This window comes from Ricinus communis, chromosome 3, assembly GCF_019578655.1.
Source record: "Ricinus communis isolate WT05 ecotype wild-type chromosome 3, ASM1957865v1, whole genome shotgun sequence".
Taxonomy (NCBI): domain Eukaryota; kingdom Viridiplantae; phylum Streptophyta; class Magnoliopsida; order Malpighiales; family Euphorbiaceae; genus Ricinus; species Ricinus communis.
In genome coordinates, this window is record NC_063258.1 from 25,027,124 (window position 1) to 25,054,295 (window position 27,172).

Below are 27,172 nucleotides of genomic sequence, written 5' to 3' on the forward strand. Positions count from 1 at the left end.
GTCATGATGGAGTGAGAAGATTCAATCAGACTTAGTCTCATTTCCATTTCTCGGATGGGAATATACTATATTTAGACGGATCGGATTCTGTCGTTTCTATTATTGTATAGTCTACTAGACTTCTTATATAAATAAATGATTGATATATATTTTAATTATTTAATTTTATTAAATATGTATTAATAAAAAATATGTTTAGATTTTTAATTATTTAGAGAGTGTTTAATTCAGAGGTTTGATGCAGTTCATAGTTGTTTCTCAATGAACACCTATATTAAAATGTTTGATAAAAACTTAAAAAACAGCTGTTGGTAGCTGATTTAATCCCAATCAGTTGCTGATTGTATCAGCTTTATTTAGAGTTTTTTCTTATCAGCTGATAGCTTATTTGATTTTTTATTTATTTTGAATACTATTATCCTTATTAAAATTTATTAAAAATAACTTATTTTAAATTGATCTCATATAATTAAATTTTTATATTTTAAAATAAATAATTATAATATTTAAAATTATAGTATTTGAAATTAAAAAATTTATTAGTAGAATTTAAATTTAAATTTTTAAAAATAATTTTTATAAATATTTTTAATAATAAATATAATTAAACTAAAAATATTAATTATAAAATTTTTAATTATTAAAGTTATTTTTATTAAGTTTTATTATTAAATATAAATAATATAATAAATATATTTAACAATAAATTATATCTTCAATAACCATTTAATATATTAATAATAACTATTAATAAAATTTTATCAAATTATTTAATTTATTAGCCATTAATTATCAAATATTAGTAATCAGCTATCAGTTGTCAGCTACACCTACTAGCTATATTGATCGGCCGAACCAAATTTTAACAGAATTAAATATGTGTCAATTGGAATCTTTTGCTCAACTCTGTTCAATAGCTTTATGGGTCTGCGGGACTCGTTGAAAATGGCGCTCCTGTACAATTGACTTCAGGTAAATACTATGCCTATCTTGATTTGCCCATCTTTTTCCAATTCAAATTGTTGTTTGGACATGCTACTTCAAAATCAAATTCACCCTTTTCTTGAATTTGCTTTTTGGCATGTCAAAAATACATTTTTTTTTTTGTATCTTGTTAGCAGTTAAATTCAGTCCCCAAAAAAATCTATCAACTAGGAGATAGCTTGGGTGACCATACAATTTTAAGATTTTGTGCTCTTTAAATGTATTTTGGGCAATGCCACTGTCAAGTACAGTGTAGCTGCACAGTAGTTTCCCGAATATTTCTTTTGTAGTTGTCTTAATTAACTGCAAAGCCAACATCTCCTGTTCACACTCTAAATCCTAAGCATATAATAGTCGTACATAGTTGGCTAATGACATACTCAACAGCTAAGTGAGACGAAGACCTGACCTGCCAGATTGACTATTATTTATTGCTTTAATACGTACATGATGATGGATTTGAGGAATCAAGATTATTGCATTTAGGCACCATACATGTCCAAACTAGTTGGTCACCTGTAAATAATTAACATAAGTTGAGCTTAGTTATGTGTTGAAATTGCAAATATGCAGGGGTGTCTATATCCATGCAAAATCCATCATAATCTAATTGTCTTGGTTTAGGATATTGAAAATTTGAAATGGGTCTAAAACAGTTTTGGGTAGTAGGGATGATGGTTATATTATTAGGAGGGCTTGCAGGGAGAATGAGAGAAAATGGAAGTGCCATATATTCATGTGAGAAAACTCCACAGTTCATTATTGTTTAGCTTCAATTTCTTTATCATTTTTACTTAAAAATATATGAGGTGCGCCACTAAAAGAAAAGTTCTAACAGGAATTTTAGAATTACGAACGACGAACGAGGGTCAACTGAAACATTGCGTCCTATAAATAGATTAGTAAAGCTGCCAAAAGCGGAGAGATAGTAATTAGAAAGCCTTTTCAATGCTCATGAAAAAAATGGTGCTGAAGTGGGTTTGGATGGGAGTCTTACTAGTTTTATCAGAGACATGTTGCTGCAAAGGTTGTCTGGACAAAGAAAGAGCTGCTCTCTTACAGCTTAAACCTTTCTTTGATAGTACTCTCGCTCTGCAGAAGTGGTTAGGTGCAGAAGATAACTTAGATTGTTGTCAATGGGAAAGGGTTGAGTGCAGCAGCATCACTGGCCGAGTGACTCGACTCGATCTAGATACTACAAGGGCCTATCAGTCTTCAAGAAATTGGTATCTTAACGCCTCTTTGTTTCTTCCCTTTGAAGAACTAAAGAGTCTGTCCTTAAAGGGTAACTCTATTGTCGATTGCGTTGAGAATGAAGGTAATTTCAGCTTCGATTCTTCTACTAATCTACATGTTTTACGCTGTTTATATATATAGTCCTTGTTCTTACATTTAGAAGAAATCTTGCAGGTTTTGAGAGATTATCAACAAGGTTAAGCAGTCTGGAGGTCCTTGATTTGAGTTACAATTCATTTAACGAGAGCATTTTGTCATCTTTGAGTGAATTTTCATCTCTCAAATCTCTGAATCTGGGATTCAACCCATTTGAAGTCCCAATTCAAGCACAAGGTAAGTTCAATATCATTTCTCTAGCCATATCCCGTTAGCAAACATACTAATACTCAATTAAACCTCTTTTTAGAAGATCCATAATAAGCCCTCAACTAATGCATGTCTACAGCGTATATGTGATGAATTTCTACTTCCCAGATTAGGTTTATTTATATACAGTATGTCTTGTTAAATCTTTGTAGACCTACCAAATTTTGAGAATTTGGAAGAGTTGTACTTGGATAAGATTGAACTCGAAAATAGTTTTCTTCAAACTGTTGGGGTGATGACTTCTCTAAAGGTTCTGTCGTTGTCTGGTTGCGGACTAACTGGTGCATTACCAAATGTTCAAGGTACGTAACTGAAAATCTCTGTCTTCATATGTAAAGTATTTAACTGTTTTTATAAGCATCTCTGTGAATAATTAATATGCAGGACTATGTGAATTGATTCATCTCCGAGTTCTAGATGTAAGCAGCAACGAGTTTCATGGTATCTTGCCTTGGTGTTTATCTAATTTGACATCCCTGCAGCTATTAGATCTTTCTTCCAATCAATTTGTTGGAGATATTTCCAACTCTCCCCTTAAAATTCTCAAATCCCTTGTTGACTTAGACGTTTCAAACAATCACTTTCAAGTACCTTTCTCACTTGGTCCATTTTTCAACCATTCAAACCTCAAGCACATTAGAGGTCAGAACAATGCAATTTACTTGGAAGCTGAGTTACATTCAGCCCCCAGATTCCAGTTAATTTCCATTATATTTTCTGGATATGGAATTTGTGGAACTTTTCCCAATTTTCTCTATCATCAAAACAACCTGCAATTTGTTGATCTCTCTCATCTTTCCTTAAAAGGAGAGTTTCCAAACTGGTTGTTAACAAACAACACAAGATTGAAAATTCTTGACCTGGTAAATAATTCTCTTTCAGGACATTTGCAGCTTCCTTTGCATCCTCATGTTAATCTATTAGCACTAGATATCTCCAATAATCACGTCCACGACCACATTCCTTTGGAGATCGGTACATTTCTGCCAAAATTGGAATTGTTAAACATGTCCAGCAATGGATTTGATGGCAGCATCCCTTCTTCTTTCGGCAATATGAACTCTTTGAGGATCTTGGACTTATCCAACAATCAGTTGTCAGGCAGCATCCCTGAGCACTTAGCCACTGGCTGTTTCTCATTAAATACTCTTATACTGTCCAACAACAGTTTGCAAGGTCAAATGTTTTCTAAACAATTTAACTTGACAAACTTGTGGTGGTTAGAATTAGACAAAAATCACTTCAGTGGAAGGATTCCTAAAAGCTTGTCCAAGAGTGCTCTGTCAATTATGGACCTCAGTGATAACCATCTCTCTGGCATGATTCCAGGATGGATTGGCAATTTGTCATACTTGCAGAACCTGATCCTGTCAAATAATCGACTTAAAGGTCCAATTCCAGTGGAGTTCTGTCAACTCCATTATCTTGAAGTTTTGGACCTTGCAAACAACAGTGTCTCTGGCATTTTACCATCGTGCTTAAGTCCTTCATCAATAATACATGTTCACTTGTCTCAGAATATGATAGAAGGGCCCTGGACAAATGCATTTTCTGGCAGTCATTTCTTGGTTACATTAGATCTAAGCAGTAACCGAATAACTGGTAGAATTCCAACTTTGATTGGTGGGATTAATGCACTGAGAATTCTTAATTTAAAGAGCAATAGATTTGATGGTGAAATCCCAGCTCAGATATGTGGTCTGTACCAGTTAAGCTTGATAGTTCTTGCCGATAACAACCTCTCCGGTTCCATTCCTTCTTGTTTGCAGCTTGATCAATCTGATTCTTTAGCCCCTGATGTTCCTCCAGTTCCTAATCCTCTCAACCCCTATTATCTACCTGTAAGGCCCATGTATTTTACAACAAAGCGTCGTTCCTACTCTTACCAGGGAAAAATTCTCTCCTATATTTCTGGAATTGATTTCTCATGCAATAAATTAACAGGCGAGATTCCTCCTGAAATGGGAAATCATAGTGCGATCTACTCACTGAACCTGTCATACAATAGGTTTACAGGTCCGATCCCATCAACGTTTTCTAACCTGAAGCAAATTGAGAGCTTAGACCTTTCCTACAACAACTTGAATGGGGACATCCCTTCTCAGCTTCTTGAGCTAAAATTCTTGTCATATTTTAGCGTGGCACATAACAACCTATTTGGCAAGACACCCAAAAGGACCGGACAGTTTGCAACATTTGAAGTAAGCAGCTACGAAGGAAATCCTAATCTATGCGGACTGCCTTTGCCAAAAAGTTGCACCGAAAGAGAAGCATCATCTGCACCTAGAGCTTCAGCAATGGATGAAGAGAGTAATTTTCTTGACATGAACACATTTTATGGGAGTTTCATAGTTTCTTACACGTTCGTGATAATCGGAATGTTCCTAGTCCTGTACATAAATCCCCAGTGGAGAAGAGCATGGTTTGATTTTGTGGATATCTGCATTAGCTCTTTCTAGTATTCTGCTGTAGACAACGTTACTCTGTCCATAATTAGCTGCCACATTTTCTTCCTCTGGCTAAATTATCTTGAATGTGAATATAACTGATTATTTTAGCCTTGTAGTTGAAACAATTTTAGCTTGAACATCACCAACTTATATGCTAGATTGTGCCACTTTATCGAAATAAACAAATGTTAAAAAAGATTATTTTTAATGGTAAGAGTCAACCACGAAGGGGCTAGTTCTTCTTTGGTGGCTATTTCTAGTCATATATGATATGGACCTACCTATTGCATTAATATGTCTAATGAATTTTTGAAGTAATTACTAAAGTTATTATATATTGAATTGGCAAAAGGTACATAAAAGCCCTTTACCTATTTGGGGAAAGCCAATAAAGTCTTTATTCTTCGTTTTGTCTCAATCTTACTCTTAACCTTATAAAAAAAATTCAATCAGGTTCAAATTATAACAGAGTTAAAACCAACTGCTAGTAATAAGACTATTCAAAATACTAGCCGATCATATTAGAACATTTGTCCTTCTTTTTCTTTTCTCTTTTTTAAAGTAAAAATAATAATGTTAAACTAATTTAATTAAAATCAAATAATAAAATTAAAAGATATTAGATTAGTTAAAAGAAAAATGTCATTTATCTCCACCGCTAAACCCACCACATATTATTTCATCTTCTTCTTCTTTTATCAAGTAAAACACTATCAATTAACATTTATTCTTTTTCTATCAAGCAAGACAACAACAAAGGAAACAAGCAAAACGTAATTCAATCAATTCAAACTAGAAAATCTAACATTCCAACAACAATCATCAAAATCGAATAACATATCTTTTATCAAATTCAATTCAAAATCCAACATCTTAGTCTTCAATTACAATTTCAATTTCAAACCTTTTATTAAAATTGACCAGACCAAAACTTTGATGGAAAGCTTTACCGATAAGAACTCTACATTAATTACCCACTATTATCGCTTTCTCCACTATTACTGCCATCACTATCGTCTCCCTCCTTTTTCTAAATTTACGATATCAAATACTTAATTAATCACAACCTTCACTATATCAAATCTTGCCATCTCGAATTTTAACTCATTAAAACTTAAACTTTACGATATCAAATACTCAATTAATCACAACCTTCATTATATCAAATCTTGCCATCTCCAATCTTAACTCAGTGAAAAAAATTGTAAAACAAATAAGTTGCTGCTCTTTGGGATTTTAACATAAACGAGAAACAAAGAAAAAGTATGAAAAAACTTAAAAAATATTAAAAAAGAAAGAAGATGAAACGTGAAGCCACCGCCGCCATTTATTAGATGCTTTATTTGTGTTCTGTGAGAGAAAACATGAGTGGGCAAGGATGACACGATGGATTTTTTATTTATTTAATGTTCTTGATTTTTTATTATTATTCATATTATGTTTTCTTTCATAATTTTTATATTATTTAAATAAGCAATTTTTTTAATATTTTAACTTTATTTTTTGGAAAATATTAAAAAGGAAATAGTTGTCATAGTATATGTGGTGCAAAATCAGATGGAACCCATCACTAACTGAAATATTAACAGGGTTAGCTATTTGGATTTTAATTGAGACAACAGAAACAATGAGTATTTAATTTGCTTTCCCTAAATAGGTGAAGGGCTCTTTATATCTTTTGCCTATTGAATTTTACATTTTTATTGAGAGGTAATAACTGCTTATTTTAGTGAGTATTTTAAAACTTTATTACTATATATTAAATACATAGCAAAGGTACATTCGTGTCTTGAAAAATGTGCTCATAATTAATCAATAAATACTAACTTTACTATATTCTAATTATATATATAATTAATTTAATTTTACAATTCTAGTATACTTAATTGGTGATTAATTTTTTAATCCTAATAGAAATAATTAAGTGATTAATCTAATCTAATACTAATTATGTCATAATTTCATCTTATAAAAAATTAATGAATATATCACACTATACATATACTTAAAATAGAGTTCAAATAACTCACTATAGATTTTTATAAAAATAAAAAATAAAAATAAAAAAGAGGTATGATATTCTTAATTTAATTTTATTAATTTATTTATTCACATATATATTTTCATAATCCTATAATATTTTCATATACATTCTTAATCCAAATAAGAAATTGATGAATTACTTTATATCACACTATATATATAATTACGATGAAGTTTAAATAATTCGATACAATTTTTACATAAGAAGTTATAAGAGAAAAGGTACGATATTATTAATTTTAATTTTATTAATATATTAATTTATATATTGATTCATAATTATAATAATATTTTATTAATAGGATTTACTGTTTAATATTATATCATATATTAATTTATTAAATAAAGTTATGATATAACTTTTATAATAATTTAGACGCATGACACGTATGAGTAGCAATATATATATATATATATATATATATATATATATATATATATATATATATATATATATATATATATATAGAGAGAGAGAGAGAGAGAGAGAGAAAGAGAATGTTTAAAAATATATTTCCACCAATATATCGATATATCAAAAAATTTATTATAATTTTAAATTATTATATATTAATAATTTAATGCTAAATATATATATTGGCTGAGATATAATTAATTTTACCACATAGACAAAGTGATGATATGTATATTATTTTTAATACTATATTATTCAATAAGTTAATTTTTAATTATTATGATGATTCTTATTTTTAAAAAATAGTATATTATTTATATTTTAATATTAAATTTTATATACAGTAATGAATACTTTTAGCTTAATTTCTATATTGATTTTATTAATAAAATATTAGAATTAATTTATTAAAATTTTATTAACTTAATTTGTATTATTATTTGTAATAAAAAACTAAACACTCACGCAATACATAAGCAGAAAATTACGAAATTCAAATTTTATTAAATCAAGTTCTAGCTTGTTCCTTGTATTTAAACGCCAACTCAATTTGGGATTTCACCTTTTAAAATAATTTGATTACAATTGATTTAATTATTGAGTTTGTATATTAAATTTTTTTATATAGATTTTAATTTTTAATTAATAACTGAACAAATAATAGTAATTTTTATTAATTACTGTTTAATAATTCTAGTTTCTTAGATTGCGATACGTTCCTTTGTACTAATGGATAGATATATTTATAAATATCCACGGTGATTGTGTGTATATTATTTTCTTAATTGATGGGTGGAGGTAATTAGAAATGGCAACGGCAGGATGCTTCATAATTAGAGATTTTCAAGTTCGAATCCATTTAAAATATCATTACTTAACCTATCTTAATCATATTTCAAACCTAACTCTATTATTTATATCCATTTCAAATTCGATTATACCAGCATATTATTTATATATGTACCAATCTGATTATATATTATATTTATGATGTATTTTATCAGTATTAACTAGGATTAGATACTCTTTTCGATAAAAACTCATTTAAATAAATAAAATTTGATAAAAAATATATATGCATCTAATAAACTCATTTAATATAAATACTCATAAAATCAAATTAATAACCTGCTATGATAAAAAAAATTAGTTACTAAACTCTAATTTTTAGAAAAAAAAAAGTATTTATAGAATGGTGCTATTATTTAGAAAGAAATATGATAAAAAATAATAGGATTAGTTTCTTTTTTTTTTCATTTTTAATTTTATAAACTAGTATTTGAGGTTTTTCTAATTTGTATGTTTTTCATTGAGCTATATTTTTAAAATTTTAGATATATTTTTCTACAATTTTAAGTTTATAAAATACTCGTATAATCTATTAAAGACATTTATAATTGGAGGGCATTGAGCCAAGATCAAAAAAACCTGCATCAAAAGGATAAAACCAAACCAACAACTAAACTAAAACAAAACAAAAACATCACTTATAGAGACTATAAGTTTTATTTTCAACTCTGCACATCTTTTTAAAAAGTTTCCTTCTATGTTCTATTGATCAGCAAATCTCATAATTAAGTTTGGTCCTGACTCAGTGTTCTTCAGTCCTAACTCAAATTAGGTTGCCCTGTTCAATAGAACCTCTAGTCTATAGCTGGATTAGCCACCAGGTTGGGTTGCTGTGGAATACTTTTTTTGAGCATCTAAATTTACTACTTTCGTCTGAAATTTGATAGTAGATTAATGCAATAACATTGGATCCAGTAATGTAATGGCAGATTAAAGCATTGAGAATTACAGGTTTGGCCTTAATGATCAATTCTATTGTTGATTGACATGGACCAACATATAACCAAAATATACTGTTAAAACTTTAGGAGATGAAATGATTGATCATTTCAGTGATGCTCTTCATCGTGCAAAATTCTTTTTTTCTTTTAAAAAGAATGTGTTATATAGGCATCAGAGTACCTTTCTGTAAACTTTCTCAAGGAGAAAAATCGGATGCATACCCATTTCACTAGTATATAAAATACAACAGTAAAACACAAAAGGGAAATCCAAGAAAGTTCTTTTCAAAGTCGACTCTAAATCAAAGTCTCCCCTAATAATGGAGTCTAGAAATGTTATTTTATTTGAACGGCTCTATTTCAATGACAAAATCAATTAAGTTTAATAATAATTCTTAAATAAAATAAAAAAATTATACATTTCGCATTTCATATAGATGAAGGGTCTATTTCGATGAAAAATTTAATTAAATTTAATAATAACTATGCGAATATTACTTTATATTTATTATAAATATTTTTAATATATAAAATTTAGATTGATTCTTTACTAAAAAATATTTTTATGTATAATTAACTAATACTAATTGAATACATGATAACAATTCAATGAAGATATAATTGTAAATATGTTATATAATATGAGAAAACTTTGTTAAGTTATTAATTGATATATTAATTATATCTATAAATTAATATAAAAATTAATAAATCTTATAAGATTAAAAATTATTGTTTAATTAGGATAATCAGTAAACAGTTTTAAATAAATATCAAGTAAGAAAGTATAGATAAAAAGAATGCAAGTGATAAAATAATTAAGAATAAATAATTAAAATAATGATTATTAAAAGATTAGAATTATACATAACAAAGTTTATAACTTATCAATACACTTTAAACCATTCAATATCTAATTTATTTATTCAATATTTTTAGTAATAAATTAATTCACCAAAATAAAATAAAAAATTCTCAAAAATTATAGAAATAAAAATTGGAAACAGGAGCCTCCTATGTGATATGAGAAAGGAGAAGACTGAAGATCATGTGGAAGATCAATCTGCTGCCACGTGGCAGCATTATTGAGTGAAGATGATATATAGTCAGTAAAAACAAATAGAAACCGATATATGAGAGAACTAATAATCAGCACTTCTTATACCTTAACTGCTGACAAACCTCTTTTTTATTTTTTTTAAAAGCAACATTTCATCTTATTAAATAAGAGAAAAATACAATATGAGGTCCATTGCATTAAAAATATCAAAGGCCAAGTCCCTATATAAGTGTAAGGTGGGATGTGTTCGCAACATATGAGATATGCAATTCCTTCTCAATATTAATACAGAAAGAAAAATGAGGATAATTAAGGAGAACAATCGCATGGTATTGGTAGTGATGATTATTATATTAGCAGATATACAAGGAAAATGGAGATGTGATGGTTGCTTGGAGGATGAGAAAAATGCTCTTTTGGAAATCAAGGCTTTCTTCAATTATCCTGATGGTCATTTCCTCTCTTCTTGGGGGCTCTATCCTGATTGCTGCAATTGGAGTGACGTGGTTTGCAATACTATTATAGGACGAGTTACATAACTCAATCTTTATTATATTAAGATTTGGAATTCAAAAGATCGGTACATAAATGCCTCTTTATTTCTTCCTTTCCAAGAACTAACTTATCTCGATATTGGCAGAAATAACATAGTTGGTTGCATCAAAAATGAAGGTTTGTCTTTGTCATTATACTTTGTAATTACGATCCAGCTAGGGTTTGTCTTCTCTTGTTTATTGATTGATTAAATAGGCTTTAATGTTAAATGTTCATTCCTGCTATTTTATTGTTTAGGTTTTGAACGGCTAGCAAGCCTTAAAAATTTGGAGTTTCTGGATTTAAGTTAAAACAACTTCACCAACGACATCTTATCATCTCACTCTGCTCTTTCAGCCTTAAAAGTTTTACATTTAAGGGGTAATAAGTTGAGAGGAAAACTTAATGTTAAAGGTAATTAAGTTTCACTTGCTTTCTTTTTTCTCCTTTCAAATAAAACAAAGAAGTCATATTATTATTATTATTATTATTATTATTATCCCTTACCTGCTTTATCATATTAATTTCATTGTGTAATACTAACTCATGATTGTAGAATTGAATATTTTAACAAATCTTAAGGAGTTGCATAAACGAGGTAATGAAATTGACTAATTTTTTATAATATTTTAATTTATTTTTAAGATTGGTGAGATTTAAATTCTAAAACCCACTCCTAAAATGATTATAGGTGAATTAATAAAAGTATCTTTGAGATTTAGCATAATATATATTATCCCTAATATTCTAATTTACACTAATTCTTTCCGCTTCACATTTAATTCAATGACTGCATTATTATTAAATTTTATAATATTGCAGTTCTTATGTTTCTCAACTAAATTAGTCCTTGAATTATTGGGAGTTAGTTTCATTTTAATCATTGAACTCTTATGTTATAAAGTAATTTAGTCCTTTAAAATTAATACACTTTTGTGAATTATATATTTAAAATTGTTAATATTTAAATATCAAACATCAAAAAATATTATGAGGAATTCATCCTTAATTTAACTCTTTTGCTGCTTAGAATTGGATGCTTGGAGCAAACTGCAGGAGCTGGACTTGAGTGAAAATGAGATTGATGAATTTGTTTCATCAGCAGGTATAATATAATTGTTATATGATTTTTCTTAATGTTTTTTTTTTTGGTCAAATTGTCTTTCTAATTAACACTGAGATTTAAATTTCTCATGAAGTTGTATAATAGCAATTTAATTGCTAAAGACTAACTTTTGGACTTGCAAAGCTTTTATTTTTATTGAAGAATGCATTTTTTATTTGTCTAGAAACAGAATACAAGGATCATTGAAGAATGCATTTTTTATTTCCTCTTATAGTCTTACCGTGTTAGATCTTAGCCATAATCATATGACTGGAAGCATTCCATCATGGATTGGAGAATTATTTCAATTGGGTTATCTTCTCTTGAGCAACAATAATTTTGAAGGCGAAATACCAGTTCAATTGTGCAATTTGAATCATTTAAGTGTACTTGATCTTTCTCACAATAAACTTTCTGGTCATATTCACCCTTGTCTAAAGTGTAGTAGCAATGTAGAAAGGAAGCTCTCTTATACAATAAACATTGAAGGACATTTCGACTTGATAACGAAGAGTATGTCCTTATCTTATACGGGAAGAATTGCTAGATACATCTCTGGAATTGATTTCTCATGCAACAACTTTACAGGCATCATTCCTCTTGAATTTGGAAAACTCAGTGAGATCAAGTTACTGAACTTATCCTACAATAGTTTGATAGGATCGATCCCTACAACATTTTCCGACTTAAGTCAAATTGAGAGTTTGGATCTTTCAAGCAACAAGTTGCAAGGGAGCATTCCTATTGAGCTCATCAAGTTATATTTTTTGGCAGTATTCAATGTGTCGTACAATAATTTATCTGGCAGGATACCTGTAGGGGTTGCACAATTTGGAACATTTGGTGAAAGTAGTTACTTAGGAAATCCTTTCCTCCATGGATGCCCACTGCCAAAAGATTGTAAGGCAAGAGAACCACCTCCAATAGTATCAACAACTTCAACTCACAGTTCAGAAAGCATGGGCCTCATAGATATGGAAGTTTTTTATGTGAGCTTTGGGGTGGCTTACGTGATGGTGTTGTTGGGGATAGCTGCAGTTTTATATATAAATCCTTACTGGAGAAGAATCTGGTTTTACTACGTTCAAGTAAGTATGGAGAACTGCTACTATTTCATCATTGACAATCTTTCCAAGTTTAGTTTTTGAAGTTAGCCTTTTTGGATGCAATTTATTGAGTATTGTGTTGTGTTTGTTTTGAGTAAACCATTTTTAATGAGCCATGTAATGTTGTTGTGAGGTTTGGGAAGTATAGTTGTAGAATTTATGCTGATATGTTTTCTTATACATGCTTCTAGGATTTGATTTGATGTAATTTATTGAGTATTGTATTGTGTTTGTTTTGAGTAAACCATTCTTAATGAGCCATGTAATGTTGTTGTGAGGTTTGGGAAGTATAGTTGTAGAATTTGTGTTGATAAGTTTTCTTATACATGCTTCTAGGATTTGACTTGATGTAAATTTTTGTATTTAATTGAGTCAATGAGAAAAAGAGAATTGCCAATGCATGTATCTAAATAGTTGCTTTTATTAAAAAGAAAAAAGAAAGATTGTTGCTGCTTCTTTTAATATTGTCATTATTCTTCCTAAAATGCTGCAGATGATTTCTTGTAGCTGTCAAGAAAGTTGTAGCATTAATATTTTTTAATGAAATTGATTGCACCTATTTACTAATAAGATAAGAATATTTTGAAAATTAATAAATATATCTTAATAAAAAAGATAAAATAAATATCAAATATTAAAAAATATATGTAAAAAATTTATTTTTGATAATCATCAATTATATTGTCGGAACAATAAATTATAACTATGTAAAAAATACGCTCCATCCGATGATACTAAGTAATATAATGATTTTATAAGTATTTTTTATAAGTCTGGTTATTAGAATGTTAAATTTAATCTCTTCATTCTTTTCACTGGTCTTTTCACTAGGCCAAGAGAGGGAGAATCCACACAATAACCTTAGGGCTACTATAGAAGAATTAAGAATTTAACATTGAATGATACCATTCTAAAAAAAAAACTAATATTTATTTAGTAAAATCACCTAATATAAAATAAGAAAACCACCATGGATTTAGATGGGCGATGGACCTAGAATTATATATTCTTGAGAAGTACACAAGCAATTGTAGTTTAATTAGAATTATAAGAATTACTCGTTGCATTGCATGGCCGTTGTAATTATTTTGATTAAAAATAATAATATAAATTGAATTCATAGATAAAATCTAATTGAATTTTTAATATTTTAAAATGTGATAATAAATTAAATGCTTTTAAATATTTTTCTTATATGTGTTTTAATATTTTAATATTTTATGGAATTTCTTAAACAAAAAGTTATTAGTGTAATAATATAATTAATTTATATTATTATATAGATTGATACTATAAATATAATTAATATTACTATTTTTAGGATTATAAATTATTAAATAATTAGAAACTAACCTATTAGTTAATTAAAAAATATTTAAAATATTAATTTTTACAATCATTCTCTAATTAGAAAACTAATTTTAAATTAATATAATATTAAAAATATAATTAAAATATTATTTTCTAAAATTTTAGAGAAGAAATTTTTAGGCAGACATTATCTATAGATCAAACTAATTGTATGGTGATATATGACTTTGTTTTTGGAGAAAAGATAAATTGTCTATTTTTGTGGAACCAAGAAAACAATGTGGAAGACTTCCTTCTTGTGAAAAGCCTATTTTTGTGAAGAAAAATGGAGTAGTTGACGAAGAAGGTCAACACTGTGTGCAAATATTTTCACAAAAATAAAGATATCAAATGCGTGTTCCACACATCAAATGAATAGTTTTCTATGTATAAATATTTTCATATTTATAATAAAAGAAACAAAAAATAGCAGATTTATGTTTCACGCGTCAAATGAATAGTTTTTTTGAGGTGCAAGTATTTTCACATTATAATAAAAGAAACAATAATTGTGGACTTACTTTCACATTATAATACAGGAAACACAAATATTCTTCTTTTATATATATATATATATATACATGTTCCACTTACTTTAACTTAAATAAATATATATAAATAATTTTTCATTTAAATGCAAATGCTTATAAGAATATCTTAATTTAGGATTATGAGTTCGAAGGACTAAAAGTTGTTAAAATTTTTTTTTACAATTTTGAATATAGATTTTCTAATTAATTGAGAGTAAGTATAAACTTACTGAAATGTTTAAGTAGCAAGTATGCAAAATATTATTTTTACAATGCACATTACTGTTATTGATAATCAATTTATGATGATGTGGTGTAAAAATATGATATATGATATATTGTTTTTGAAACAGCGCTGCAATATGCATGATGCCTTTGGGGCGTGTACCTGGTAGTTACTGTTTGAAGGCAAATCTATTTGCATGAATAACATGAAGGCTAGGCTGAGTAACATACTAGATGAGTTACTGCCTATGCTATGATATGACTTCTTGGTGAATTAATATATTAGATGGATTAACTCTAAAATGATGTACATTGTTAATATTCTGAGTGTGTAACTGATTAAATATAAGTATTTTTACGCTAAGAATATAAGGAAAGATTTATTGGTTAATATTATAATTATTCTTTTCGTTAATGTTAAGTCTACTTACTGAGTATTTTCATACTCACATTTTCAAAAACTACACCACCACCAAGTCCATTATTTGCTCAGTTAATTAATTAAAAATTGAAATTTATATAAGAAGAATTTAATATACAAACTCAATAATTAAATCAATTATAATCAAATTATTTTAAAAAATAAAATTTAATCATGCATAAAAAGTTAAATCCCAAATTGAGTTCGCGTTTAAATACAGAGAACAAGCTAACTCAATAAGGGTTTGATTTGATAAAATTTGGACTTTGTAATTCTCTGCTTATGTATCGCGTGACTATTTAGTCTTTTATTATAAATGCTAATATAAGGAAGTAAGTTAATAGAAATTTAATAAAATATTCTAATAAAAAATCTAATATTTTATTAATAAAATCAATATAAAATTTAAGTTAAAAGTATTTATCAATTATATATAAAATTTAATATTAAAATATAATTAATATACTATTCTTTAAAAAATAAGAATCATCATAATAATTAAAAACTAACTTATTGATTAATATAGTATAAAAATGAAAACAAAAAGAAAACTAATACTATTATTTTTTTATCATATTTCTTTCTAAATAATAGCACCATTATATAAATACTTTTTTTTTTAAATTAGAGTTTAGTAACTAATTTTTTTATCATAGTAGGTTATTTTCTTAATTTGATTATTAGTATTTATATATTAAATGAGTTTATTAGATGCATAAATATTTTTTATCCAATTTTATTTATTTAAATGAGTTTTTAGTGGGAAGAGTATCTAATACCTAGTTAATATTGATAAAATACATCATAAATATAATATATAATCGGATTGGTACAGATTTAAATAGTATGCTGGTATAATTAAATTTGAAATGGGTACAGAAAATGGAATTAGTTTTAAAATATGATTGAAATGGGTTAAGTAATGATATTCTCAATGGATTCGAATTTTGGAAACCTTTAATTATGAAGTATTCTACCGTTGCCATTTCTAATTATCAATTAAGAAAACAATATACACACAATCACACAATCACCGTCGATGTTTATAAATATATCTATCCATTAGTATAAAGGAACGTACCGCAATCTAAGAAACTAGAATTATTACCGGTATCAACATCAAAAAACTTTATTATTTGCTCAGTTAATTAATTAAAAATTAAAATTTATATAAAAAAATTTAATATATAAACTTAAATCAATTATAATCAAATTATTTTAAAATGTAAAATTTAATCCTGCATAAAAAGTTAAATCTCAAATTGAGTTGGCGTTTAAATACAGAGAAAAAGCTAGAACAAATCAATGAGAACTTGATTTAATAAAATTTGGACTTTGTAATTATCTGCTTAGGTATCGCGTGACTGTTTAGTTTTTTATTATAAATAATAATATAAAATAAATTAATAAATATTTTTAAAAAATATTTTAATATTTTATTAATAAAATCAATATAGAAATAAAATTAAAAGTATCTATTAATTATATATAAAATTTAATATTAAAATATAATAATATATCTTTTTTTTAAATAAGATTCATCCTAATAATTAAAAACTAACTTATCGATTAATATAGTTTCAAAAATAATATAGATATGATCATTTTGTCTATGTGGTAAAATTAACTATATCTCGGCCAATATATATATATATATATATAGTATTAAATTATTAATATAAATAATTTAAAATTATAATATAAATCTTTGATATGTTGTATATTTTGTGGACGAAGAAGGTCAACACTATGTGCAAATATTTTCACATTTATAATAAAAGAAACAAAAATAGTTTTTTTTTTTTTTTTAGGGAAACACAGATATCCGACTTATATATACAAAAAATGGGAAGAACTTCTCTCTTATAAGAAAAAACTTTGGAACTTAACAACAAAATTACTTACAAATATCAATTACCCAAAACCCATCTGATAACTATTTTTTAAAAACTAAAAATCTAACCTCAAAGTAAAATACAAAAAGTTTGCAGTAATTTAATTAATTTGGCTATGATTTTGATATTGGGATGTGACAAATATTTTCATGTTCTAATAAAAAAAATATAAATAGTACACATATATTTAATAATAAATCATAGAAATTTAATAATTTAATTTTCTTACACAATAAATGAAGATTTTTTCTTAAAAGAAAAGAATATTTTTTGCTATATATATATATATATATAAGCTATTTGTAAAAGTTTTACTTCATATTTCTTGATTATTATTTTTGCATATTTCTTTATATTTAAGAAAATATTTAAAAAAAATTATTTTACCTCTTTAGTATATTTTACAAAAAATTCAATAATTTTACAAATAGCTTATTAGTTAGTAAAAAATCTAAAATTTTAATTTTTAAAATTAGAATAATTTTTAATTAGAAAACTAATTTTAAATAAATATAATATTAAAAATAATTAAAATATTATTTCTAGGATTTTAGAGGAGAAATTCTTAGGTAGACTTAGTCTACTACATTATCTGTAGATCAAACTAATTGCATAGTGATATATGACATTTTTTATTGAGTGTTATATTTGTATTGGTTAGTTTTTAATCATGGATGGTTAATAGTAATAAATAAACCAACGAATGCAAATATAACACTTAATTAAAATTTATGTCTCTTAATTTAATATATATATATATATATATATATATATATATATATATATATATATATACAATTTATTTTAGTTAAGATTGTATACAAGAAAGTATAATTTAATTAAGATTGTAAAGATCTTAAAGATTAATACTTTTAAGACAGAAAAAAAGGGTAGTTAGCTAAGACTGTAAAAATATTCAAATTCAGTTAAGATATTCTAATAATATAATCAATAATGTATAATTTTTTAAGAATCTCATTTAAAAATTACCTTGACAAATTTAATTTTAAATATCTAATGAATATTTTATTAGAAAATTATCAATTTAATCATTAATATGTCAAAAATAATTATTATTTAACTTGCATTAGAAAATATTTTGCACAAGTATAACCGTGAACATTGCGCATAAAGTAATTATTATACTATATCATAACATATAAAGTAATTATTATACTATATCATAACATATATAAAAGTGTAAAGAAGGAAGGACAAATATATTTACTAAATTAAATTTATTAATTTTTTCAGTTAATTAAATTAATTAAATTATTTATTAATTAATTTTATTAATAAAAATATTGATAATTTATTAAATATAAGTCTAATTTTAAAAGTCCAATTCTATTAGAATTTTAATTCAAAAACAATTCAAATCTTAAAAAAACAATATTTTAATTTTTTCATATTATTAATATGTAATCGAAAACGTGAACGATGGTTTATAAGTTGAGCATAACGGAATGTGGCTTAATGTAAACCTTAAGCCTGATTGGATTTTTGTGAATGTTATTGATCATCTAGAGATATATTTAAATGCTTATATCTTTTGGATTTGCACATTCATAAATATATACATATCATAATGTTATAATTATAATATCATAACATATATAAAAGTGTTAAGAGGGGAGGACATATAAATTTACTAAATAGTCTTATTTATTTAATTAATTACATCATTTATTAATTAAATTTATTAAAATAGAAATACTAATAATTTATTAAATATAAGTCTAAATTTTAAAAGTCTAACTCTATTAGAATTTCAATATTAATTATCCAATTTTATTAGGATTTTAACGTTGCTTGTAAAATAGAGCTTCTAAATAATATTAAGTAAAATAAACTCAATAACAATTAGGATATATATATATATATATGAAAGTGCTATAATCAATTACCATTTAAATACTTTTAGTTTTACTTTTGTCATGATATGAGATTAATATTAAATTAAATAATTTTATAATTATAATCCTATATAAATTAATAAAAAATTTAAATATTATATATTAGACATGAACATATTTAGGGATTGATAAAAGCCGCCACATACGTTTGATTTATTTAAAAATTTGCGACAAACACTAAAAAGAATATTTTTTTTCAAATGCTCGGTACAAGAAATATTAAGTAAGTTTTTTTGTATTACTCATCAAATATTTATAATGAGACTCTTTATTAGGATGTTAAATAAAAAAATTATTTATTATGGATATGAAATAATCAGTTTTCATTTAATTACTAAATTTTAAAAGAGAAAATATTTTTGTTAATAATAAATGATTATTCTATTTATAAAGTATAAAGAATTTAAATAAATGAATTATAATTTGAAAAAAAATTACTTTTTACCGTTAAATTTGCTTATGATTATAAAATCGATAAGTATTTATCTTAATTAAATATAATAATTTAATTAAATGATTTATAAATATAATACATGGGTCAATTTATTTTTTAAAAAACAGTAGAATTTAGATTAACATTGTAGTGTAAGAGCTACACTATTTTTTTTAGATTTTAAGTTTTAAAAATAATTAGATTTTATTATATTAATAATAATAAATAACAAATTTCAGTTACTAAATTATTATTATATATTTACATATATTTATACAATCAATAATATCTTAGTTAAAATCTTATATGATTTGTTAAATTTACTAATGAAATATTTCCTTAATGAATAAGAATATAAATTCTTTAAAGTAAAATTTCAGTTATATAGAAAGATTATAAAATATATTTATATTTTCAGTTGAATTTCAAACTTACCATTTGTAATTACATGTAAAGTTAAATTTTGCCTATTTATGCTGGCAGATTAGATTTAAAATGTAGTATCCGATGGCTAAAGGTTAATTGTGAAATAGTACAAATTGTTTGAATCCGGATTACAATTTAATTGAGTGAGTAATTGGTCAAGCTTATTACGGGATTTTACTATCCATTCTCTAGTGCCGGTCACGGACTCACAAATTGAGTCGTACCATCATATTAAAAAGAAAGTAAAGAAAAAAAAGAGATAAATGTATCTGCACACCAGATTTCCTTTAGAAAAGTCTTGATTAGAAGATAGGAGGAAGACTTCTTTTTGGAGAAAAAGATAAATTGTCTAATCAATGTGGAACCAAGAAAACAATGTGGAAGACTTCCTTCTTGTGAAAAGCCTATTTTTTGTGAAGAAAAATGGAGTAGTTGACGAAGAAGGTCAACACTGTGTGCAAATATTTTCACAAAAAATAAAGATATCAAATGCGTGTTCCACACATCAAATGAATAGTTTTCTATGTATAAATATTTTCATATTTATAATAAAAGAAAAAATAGCAGATTTATGTTTCACGCGTCAAATGAATAGTTTTTTTTGAGGTGCAAGTATTTTCACATTATAATAAAAGAAACAATAATTGTGGACTTACTTTCACATTATAATACAGGAAACACAAATATCCGTCTTATATATATATATATATATACATGTTCCACAAATATCCATCTTATATATATGCATGTTCCACTTACTTTAACTTAAATAAATATATATAAATAAATTTTCATTCAAATGCAAATGTGTATAAAAATATCTTAATTTAGGATTATGAGTTGGAAGGACTGAAAGTTGTTAAAAGCTTTTCCTACAATTTTATATAAGTTGAATAAATAGATTTGTATACATTTTGAATATAGATTTTCTAATTAATTGAAAGTAAATATATCTTACTGAAATGTTTAAGTAGCAAGTATACAAAATATTATTTTTACAATGCACACTATTGTTATTGATAATCAATTTATGATGATGTGGCGTAAAAAAGTAATGCATGATACATTATCTTTGGAATAGTGCTGGGATATGCATGATGCCTTTGGGGCGTGTACTTGGTGGTTACTATTTTGGGGTAAATCTATATGCATGAATGACATAAAGGCTAGACTGACTAACATACTAGATGAGTTATAGCCTATGCAATGATATGATTTTTTGGTGAATTAATATATTAGATGGATTAATCCTAAAATGATGTACACTGTTAATATTTTGAGTGTGTAACTAATTAAATATGAGTATTTTTATGCTAAGACATGATTAAAAAATAAATTCTTGAATTCTTATTTATGCAATTATTTTAGAAATATATATTGCAATAACATAAAAAAAAGATTTATTGGTTAATATTATAATTATTATTTTGGTTAATGTTAAGTCTACTTACTGAGTATTTTCATACTCACATTTTCAAATTTTAAACTATCGATTAGCAGGAGTGAGACAGTTTGAAAATGTCTAATCTAACTCCCTTATGCGTGTAGATTTTGAAGGTCATACTAATATTATTTTAATAGTTTATATTTATTTAATATATTTTAGAGTTAGGGTTATATGTGAATATATGCAGACTTAAGTTTTTTTAGAATTTTTATGTATATATTTATCGACAAGAATGATGGTTATGTAAAATACAAAAAGTTGGCAGTAATTTAATTAAGTTGGATATAATTTTGATATTGGAATGTGACAAATATTTTTAAGTTATAATAAAAAATATAAATATTAGACATATATTTAATAATAAATCATAGAATTTTAATAATTTAATTTTTTTTATGTAATAAATGGAGATTTTTTCTTAAAAAAAGAAAAAGAAAATCTTTTGCTATACATATATATATATATACACACACATGTAATAAGCTATTTGTAAAAGTTTTACTTCTTATTCTTGATTATTATTTTTGCATATTTCTTTTTATTTTAGAAAATATTCAAAAAAATTATATTTCACCTCTTTAGTATATTTTATGAAAAATTCAATAATTATGATCGGATTGATGTAATTGGTTTTTTGATATTTTTATAATTCTTGCTCCATCATCATGAGTTCATAGCAGAGAAAATTAAAAATTTGTAACCATGGTATTAATATGGGTGCATTGCATTAAAAATATTCATGGCCACGTTCCAATATATAAGGAAAAGGAAGTGACATACAATTTGAATTATAAAACATATAATTTGAATTATTGTTGAGAAATGAGATATTATAGTAAAGAGACATATAATTAGAGATGGGAAATGATGCAATGCAAGCTGAACGCTATTGAACGACTTGAGGAAGAAAATATAAACAGGAATGAGAAACTATGTAAAAACCATAACAATGACATAGAGCCTAGAAATTTCAAATCTTCACTCCATCTATCAATCTCTTCTATAGCCTCAACCTTGTCTTATCGACTAGCCTATCTAATGGTTTCATATAATTGTCCAGATCTGGATAATAGAATACAACTAAAGAAAAAAAAACTAATTATTAAAATTCATATACATTACACGTGGATAAAAAAAGCTAGTCTCCATAAAACTAACAATTTAGATTAAGGGAAAAATATAAAATATAACTCTAGTTTAACTTTTTGACATAGTTTTTTAATGACATTTTAGTTTCGTGGGAATCAATTTGCATCCAAATTCACTACTGTTAATTGTATAGGTTTGAGTTCATTGATTTAGTGTTAATTGGTTGTGATTTCACTGCCATTTTACTCTTTACTAATTTAGTTTTTATCCAAAATTATTCATGCCAATTTTTATAGAATTTAAAAAGAATAATCAAAGAGAGAAAAAAAATAGTCTCATAATTTGATTTCTTCTTTAATTTTAGTCAATTCCGATGAGATTTGAATGATCTTATAAGACTAGAGAACTTTATACTTTATCATCTATCCGATAAAACTGATTGTGCAGCTATCAGACTTGGTTTGAAATTTATTTTTCAAAACTGTTACAAATTGCTAATAATATAATTTTCAGAGTATTAAAGTGTTACCAAAAATACCATAGGATTTCTTATGTCAAAAAATTAAATTACAAAATCAATTTTTGTACTTTCCCCTTGAATTAATCTCGACAGAAGAAATCTTCTATATTTGTTTAGTTTTTATATTTATTTATGTATTGTTGATTTTTATTTGATTTTATATTTACCGTCTAATCTATATTTGTTGGTTTTTATTTTTTTATTCATATAATATTTTTTTGTAACTTGATAATTTTATTGATTTTTGGTTAATTTTTTTTAGTTGATGTGTGATTCTTTTTAAAATATTTTTGATATAGTTAATATTTATTTGATTTTTAGTATATTTGCTTTTAGCACATTTTTATAAATATTTTTCAGAAAAGTTTATTATTACAAGCAATTTTTTTGAAATAAAAATATAATTACTGTTATAAAAATTAATTTTTTTCTGTAAAAAACCCATAAAAAAAGTATTGAATACAATACAGTAGGAAGACTTCTCTTTGAAGAAAAGTTAAAATGTCTTCTCATATGTGGAAATTAGAAAATAATGTATGAGAAAAATAATGCCAAGGACGACTTCTTTGTCGGTGGATGCAAGGAAGACCTCTTTTTCTTTTATAATTGGAAACTCCTAACAATCGAAACAGTTAATTAAATAACACCAGAATTAGTTCTCTTTATTGTGCGGATTTATATTTAATATAATGATGACGATGTCACACATTATATGGCCCATTTGGTGGACATGTTTTTAAAATATAACACTAAATTTTAAAATAAACTATTAATATATTTTATCAATTAAATACAGATAGATACGTAATTTTATATATATAAATATTTTAGTATAATTAGAATATTATCTGATAATGAATAAAAAAAATTTAGTAATTTAATTTCTTCACATAATAAATAGAGATTTTTAAATTTTTTTTTAATCTTTTGCTATTTAAATGTATGTAACATGAAAATGAATATCCTGACACATGACAAGCTATTTGTTAAGTTTTATTTCATATTTCTTGATTATTAATAATATTTTGTTTATTTTTAAAATCCATCAATGTTATATAATTTCTTGAATATTTTCATAGTTCTTACTCGTAGATAAGTTGAGAGTAGAGAAAACTGAAAAGTTGTAACACCAGTATTACTGTACAAAAGAAAACTTCACATAAGAAATGTAATTTTATTTTATTATTAATTGTACTTCTGTAAAGAAAGACTCATAATTCCATATTAGAGTTTTTGCTATTTTTTATTATTATTACCTTTTAATATCACATACATATAAATTAAATTTTTTTTCTAATTATTATATTCAATCAATAAGATCTCAAATGTGACAAATTTCTTTTAACTGTTTTTTATAATCTAATTTTAGAATTTATATTTTTTTACTATTTTATTATTATTTTTTATATTTATATATGTGAATATGAATATACTTTATTAGAAAGATAATAAGATTTATTATTAATATGCAGTAGCTATATTACTTATTATAATTATTTTTTAAGAATATAATAGTCTTATATTTAAATAAGTCATATATTTTTATAATATTCATTATTAACATTTAGAATATTACAATTAATAAATTATAAATATAACATATATCATATTTTCTCATTGAAAAATAATATCAGATGACTTTATAAAATTCTATCATGGGAAAATAATAGTAGAAGGTAGATAGGAAGTCTTCTTCTTTCTTTTTTTTTTTTCTTCTTTTTTCTGAAAGAGAGAAAATAATGCAAAGAAGAGCCGTATACAGGAATAGGAAGACTACTGTTTTATTAAAAAGAAAAGTAACTTATGGAGAAGGTGAGCATACACTATTAATGTGTAAACAATATTGATAATGCCCTAAAAAAAGAATTATTTTAAAAAGTATTTTCACTCCTCATGCATTCTCTTATTACTAACAATTTACTCATACTAATGCATAATTACTGATTATTTTATGATATAAATTTTTAATTTAAAATTATCTTATTTTAATAATAAATAATATTATAATAAATTTATTTTACTTTAATAATTTTAGAATTTAATAATTATAAAAAATAATTAAAAATATAATAAATGTATAGTAAATTAGTGTCGTTATATATTACATTTAGCTATCATTTTATTTTAAAAAACTTAATAATATCCGTTTATTTAATTAGTATTTAGTATTATAATATTTTTTAATATTATTATTTTATTTGATTAGTATTTAATGTCATAATAAATTTTTGTATAAACCACATCACAATTATATATAAAAATTTTAGAATATTGTCAAATGGAAAAATTAAAATCGTTTGTTCCAAGCTTTACAAGAAACATGATTCAAATATATATTGTTTGTTTGAGAAAGTTATATTTCAGCTCCAGACTTGCTTTTGAAGAAATTATTTAGCAATCCATTATAAACCTTAGCCGCAAAAAGAGAGAGAGAGAGACAACTATACATAGCTAAAGCTACATTTAACAAAAAAAATCTTAAAAAGTAAAAAAAAATATAGAAAATAGTTTCTTTTTTATCATAAGAAGATATTTTTTGATGTGATTTTATTTCTTATGTAAAACTAAAAATGATTTGAGACTAGAAAAAATGTGAAAAAGAGATTTTTTCAAAATTTATTATCTTTCGCTATTTATATGTATGTAACATAAAAATGAATATCCCCACATGTGATAAGCTATTTGTAAAGTTTTATTTTATATTTCTTGATCATTTAATATTATTTTTTTATATTTATCAATGTTATATAATTTCTTGGATATTTTCATAATTTCCATTCATTGATAAGTTGAGAGCAGAAAAAATTGGAAAATTATAACACTAGTATTACTGTACATATAGAAAGCTTCACATAAGAAATGTAATTTTATTTTATTATTAATTGTACTTTTGTTCTCCAGTAAAGAAAGACTCATAATTCCATATAAAAAAGTTAGAAAAAAAGAGATAAATGTAACTATAGACCAGATTCTCTATTGAACAAGATAAGAGGAAGACTTCTTTTTGTGGATGCAAGGAAAGCATTTTTTTGTGAAGAAAAAGGAAGCAGTTGGCAAAGAAGGCCAACACTATGCACAAATATTTTCACATTATAATATAAAAAATATAAATATTAGATTTATATATCTGCGAGTCTAGACATCAAATAAATAGTTTTTTATGTACAAATTTTTACATTATAATAAAAGAAATAAAAATTTTAGACTTACATATATACATTTTCCACACATCAAGTGAATACTCTTTTACGTGCACACATTTTCACATTATATTAAAGAAAATATAAGTATCGGACTTATATATATGTATGTTCCATCCTTCATGTGAATAGTTTTTTATCCATAAATACTTTTACATTATAATAAAAGAAATACAAATATTAGACATATTAATAAATCATAGAACTGTTATAATGTAAGTTTTTTATATAACAAATGGAGATTTTTTCTTAAAAGAATAAAGGAAAGAAAATATCTTTTGCTATATATATATATATACATTCGGTGTGTATGTATGTATATGCACAATAAGCTATATTATTATCTTTGCATTATTTTTTTATTTGAGAAACTATTCAAAAAAATTATATTTCATTTTTTTTTAGTATTATTTTATAAGAAATTCAATAATTTTGATGGGATTGATGTAATTGATTTTTTGATACTTTATAGTTCTTACTTCATGATGAGTTTACAGCAGAAAAAATTGAAAAGTTGTAACTATGGTATTAACATGGGGCCCGTTGCATTAAAATATCCATGGCCGAATCCCTATATAAGGGTAAGGTGGAGGTGTGTATGCAATGCATGATAAAAACATTTACTTTTTTA

At 25.0% G+C, this 27,172-nt stretch overlaps 2 protein-coding genes across 2 annotated transcripts; both read left to right on the plus strand.

Moving 5' to 3' along the window:
• The first annotated feature begins 1,475 nt into the window (after nt 1–1,475).
• On the plus strand, nt 1,476–5,143 carry LOC8286593 (receptor-like protein 14). Its single transcript, XM_025159494.2, has 4 exons — nt 1,476–2,302; nt 2,395–2,553; nt 2,739–2,888; nt 2,971–5,143. Exons 1-4 carry the CDS (start codon nt 1,933–1,935, stop codon nt 5,043–5,045), a joined length of 2,754 nt encoding a protein of 917 aa, XP_025015262.2. The 5' UTR covers nt 1,476–1,932; the 3' UTR covers nt 5,046–5,143.
• A 7,106-nt stretch (nt 5,144–12,249) lies between these two features.
• LOC125369590 (receptor-like protein 13) lies at nt 12,250–13,131 on the plus strand. The gene has a single exon (XM_048372371.1). It carries the CDS (start codon nt 12,250–12,252, stop codon nt 13,129–13,131), a length of 882 nt encoding a protein of 293 aa, XP_048228328.1.
• Nucleotides 13,132–27,172: the final 14,041 nt, after the last annotated feature.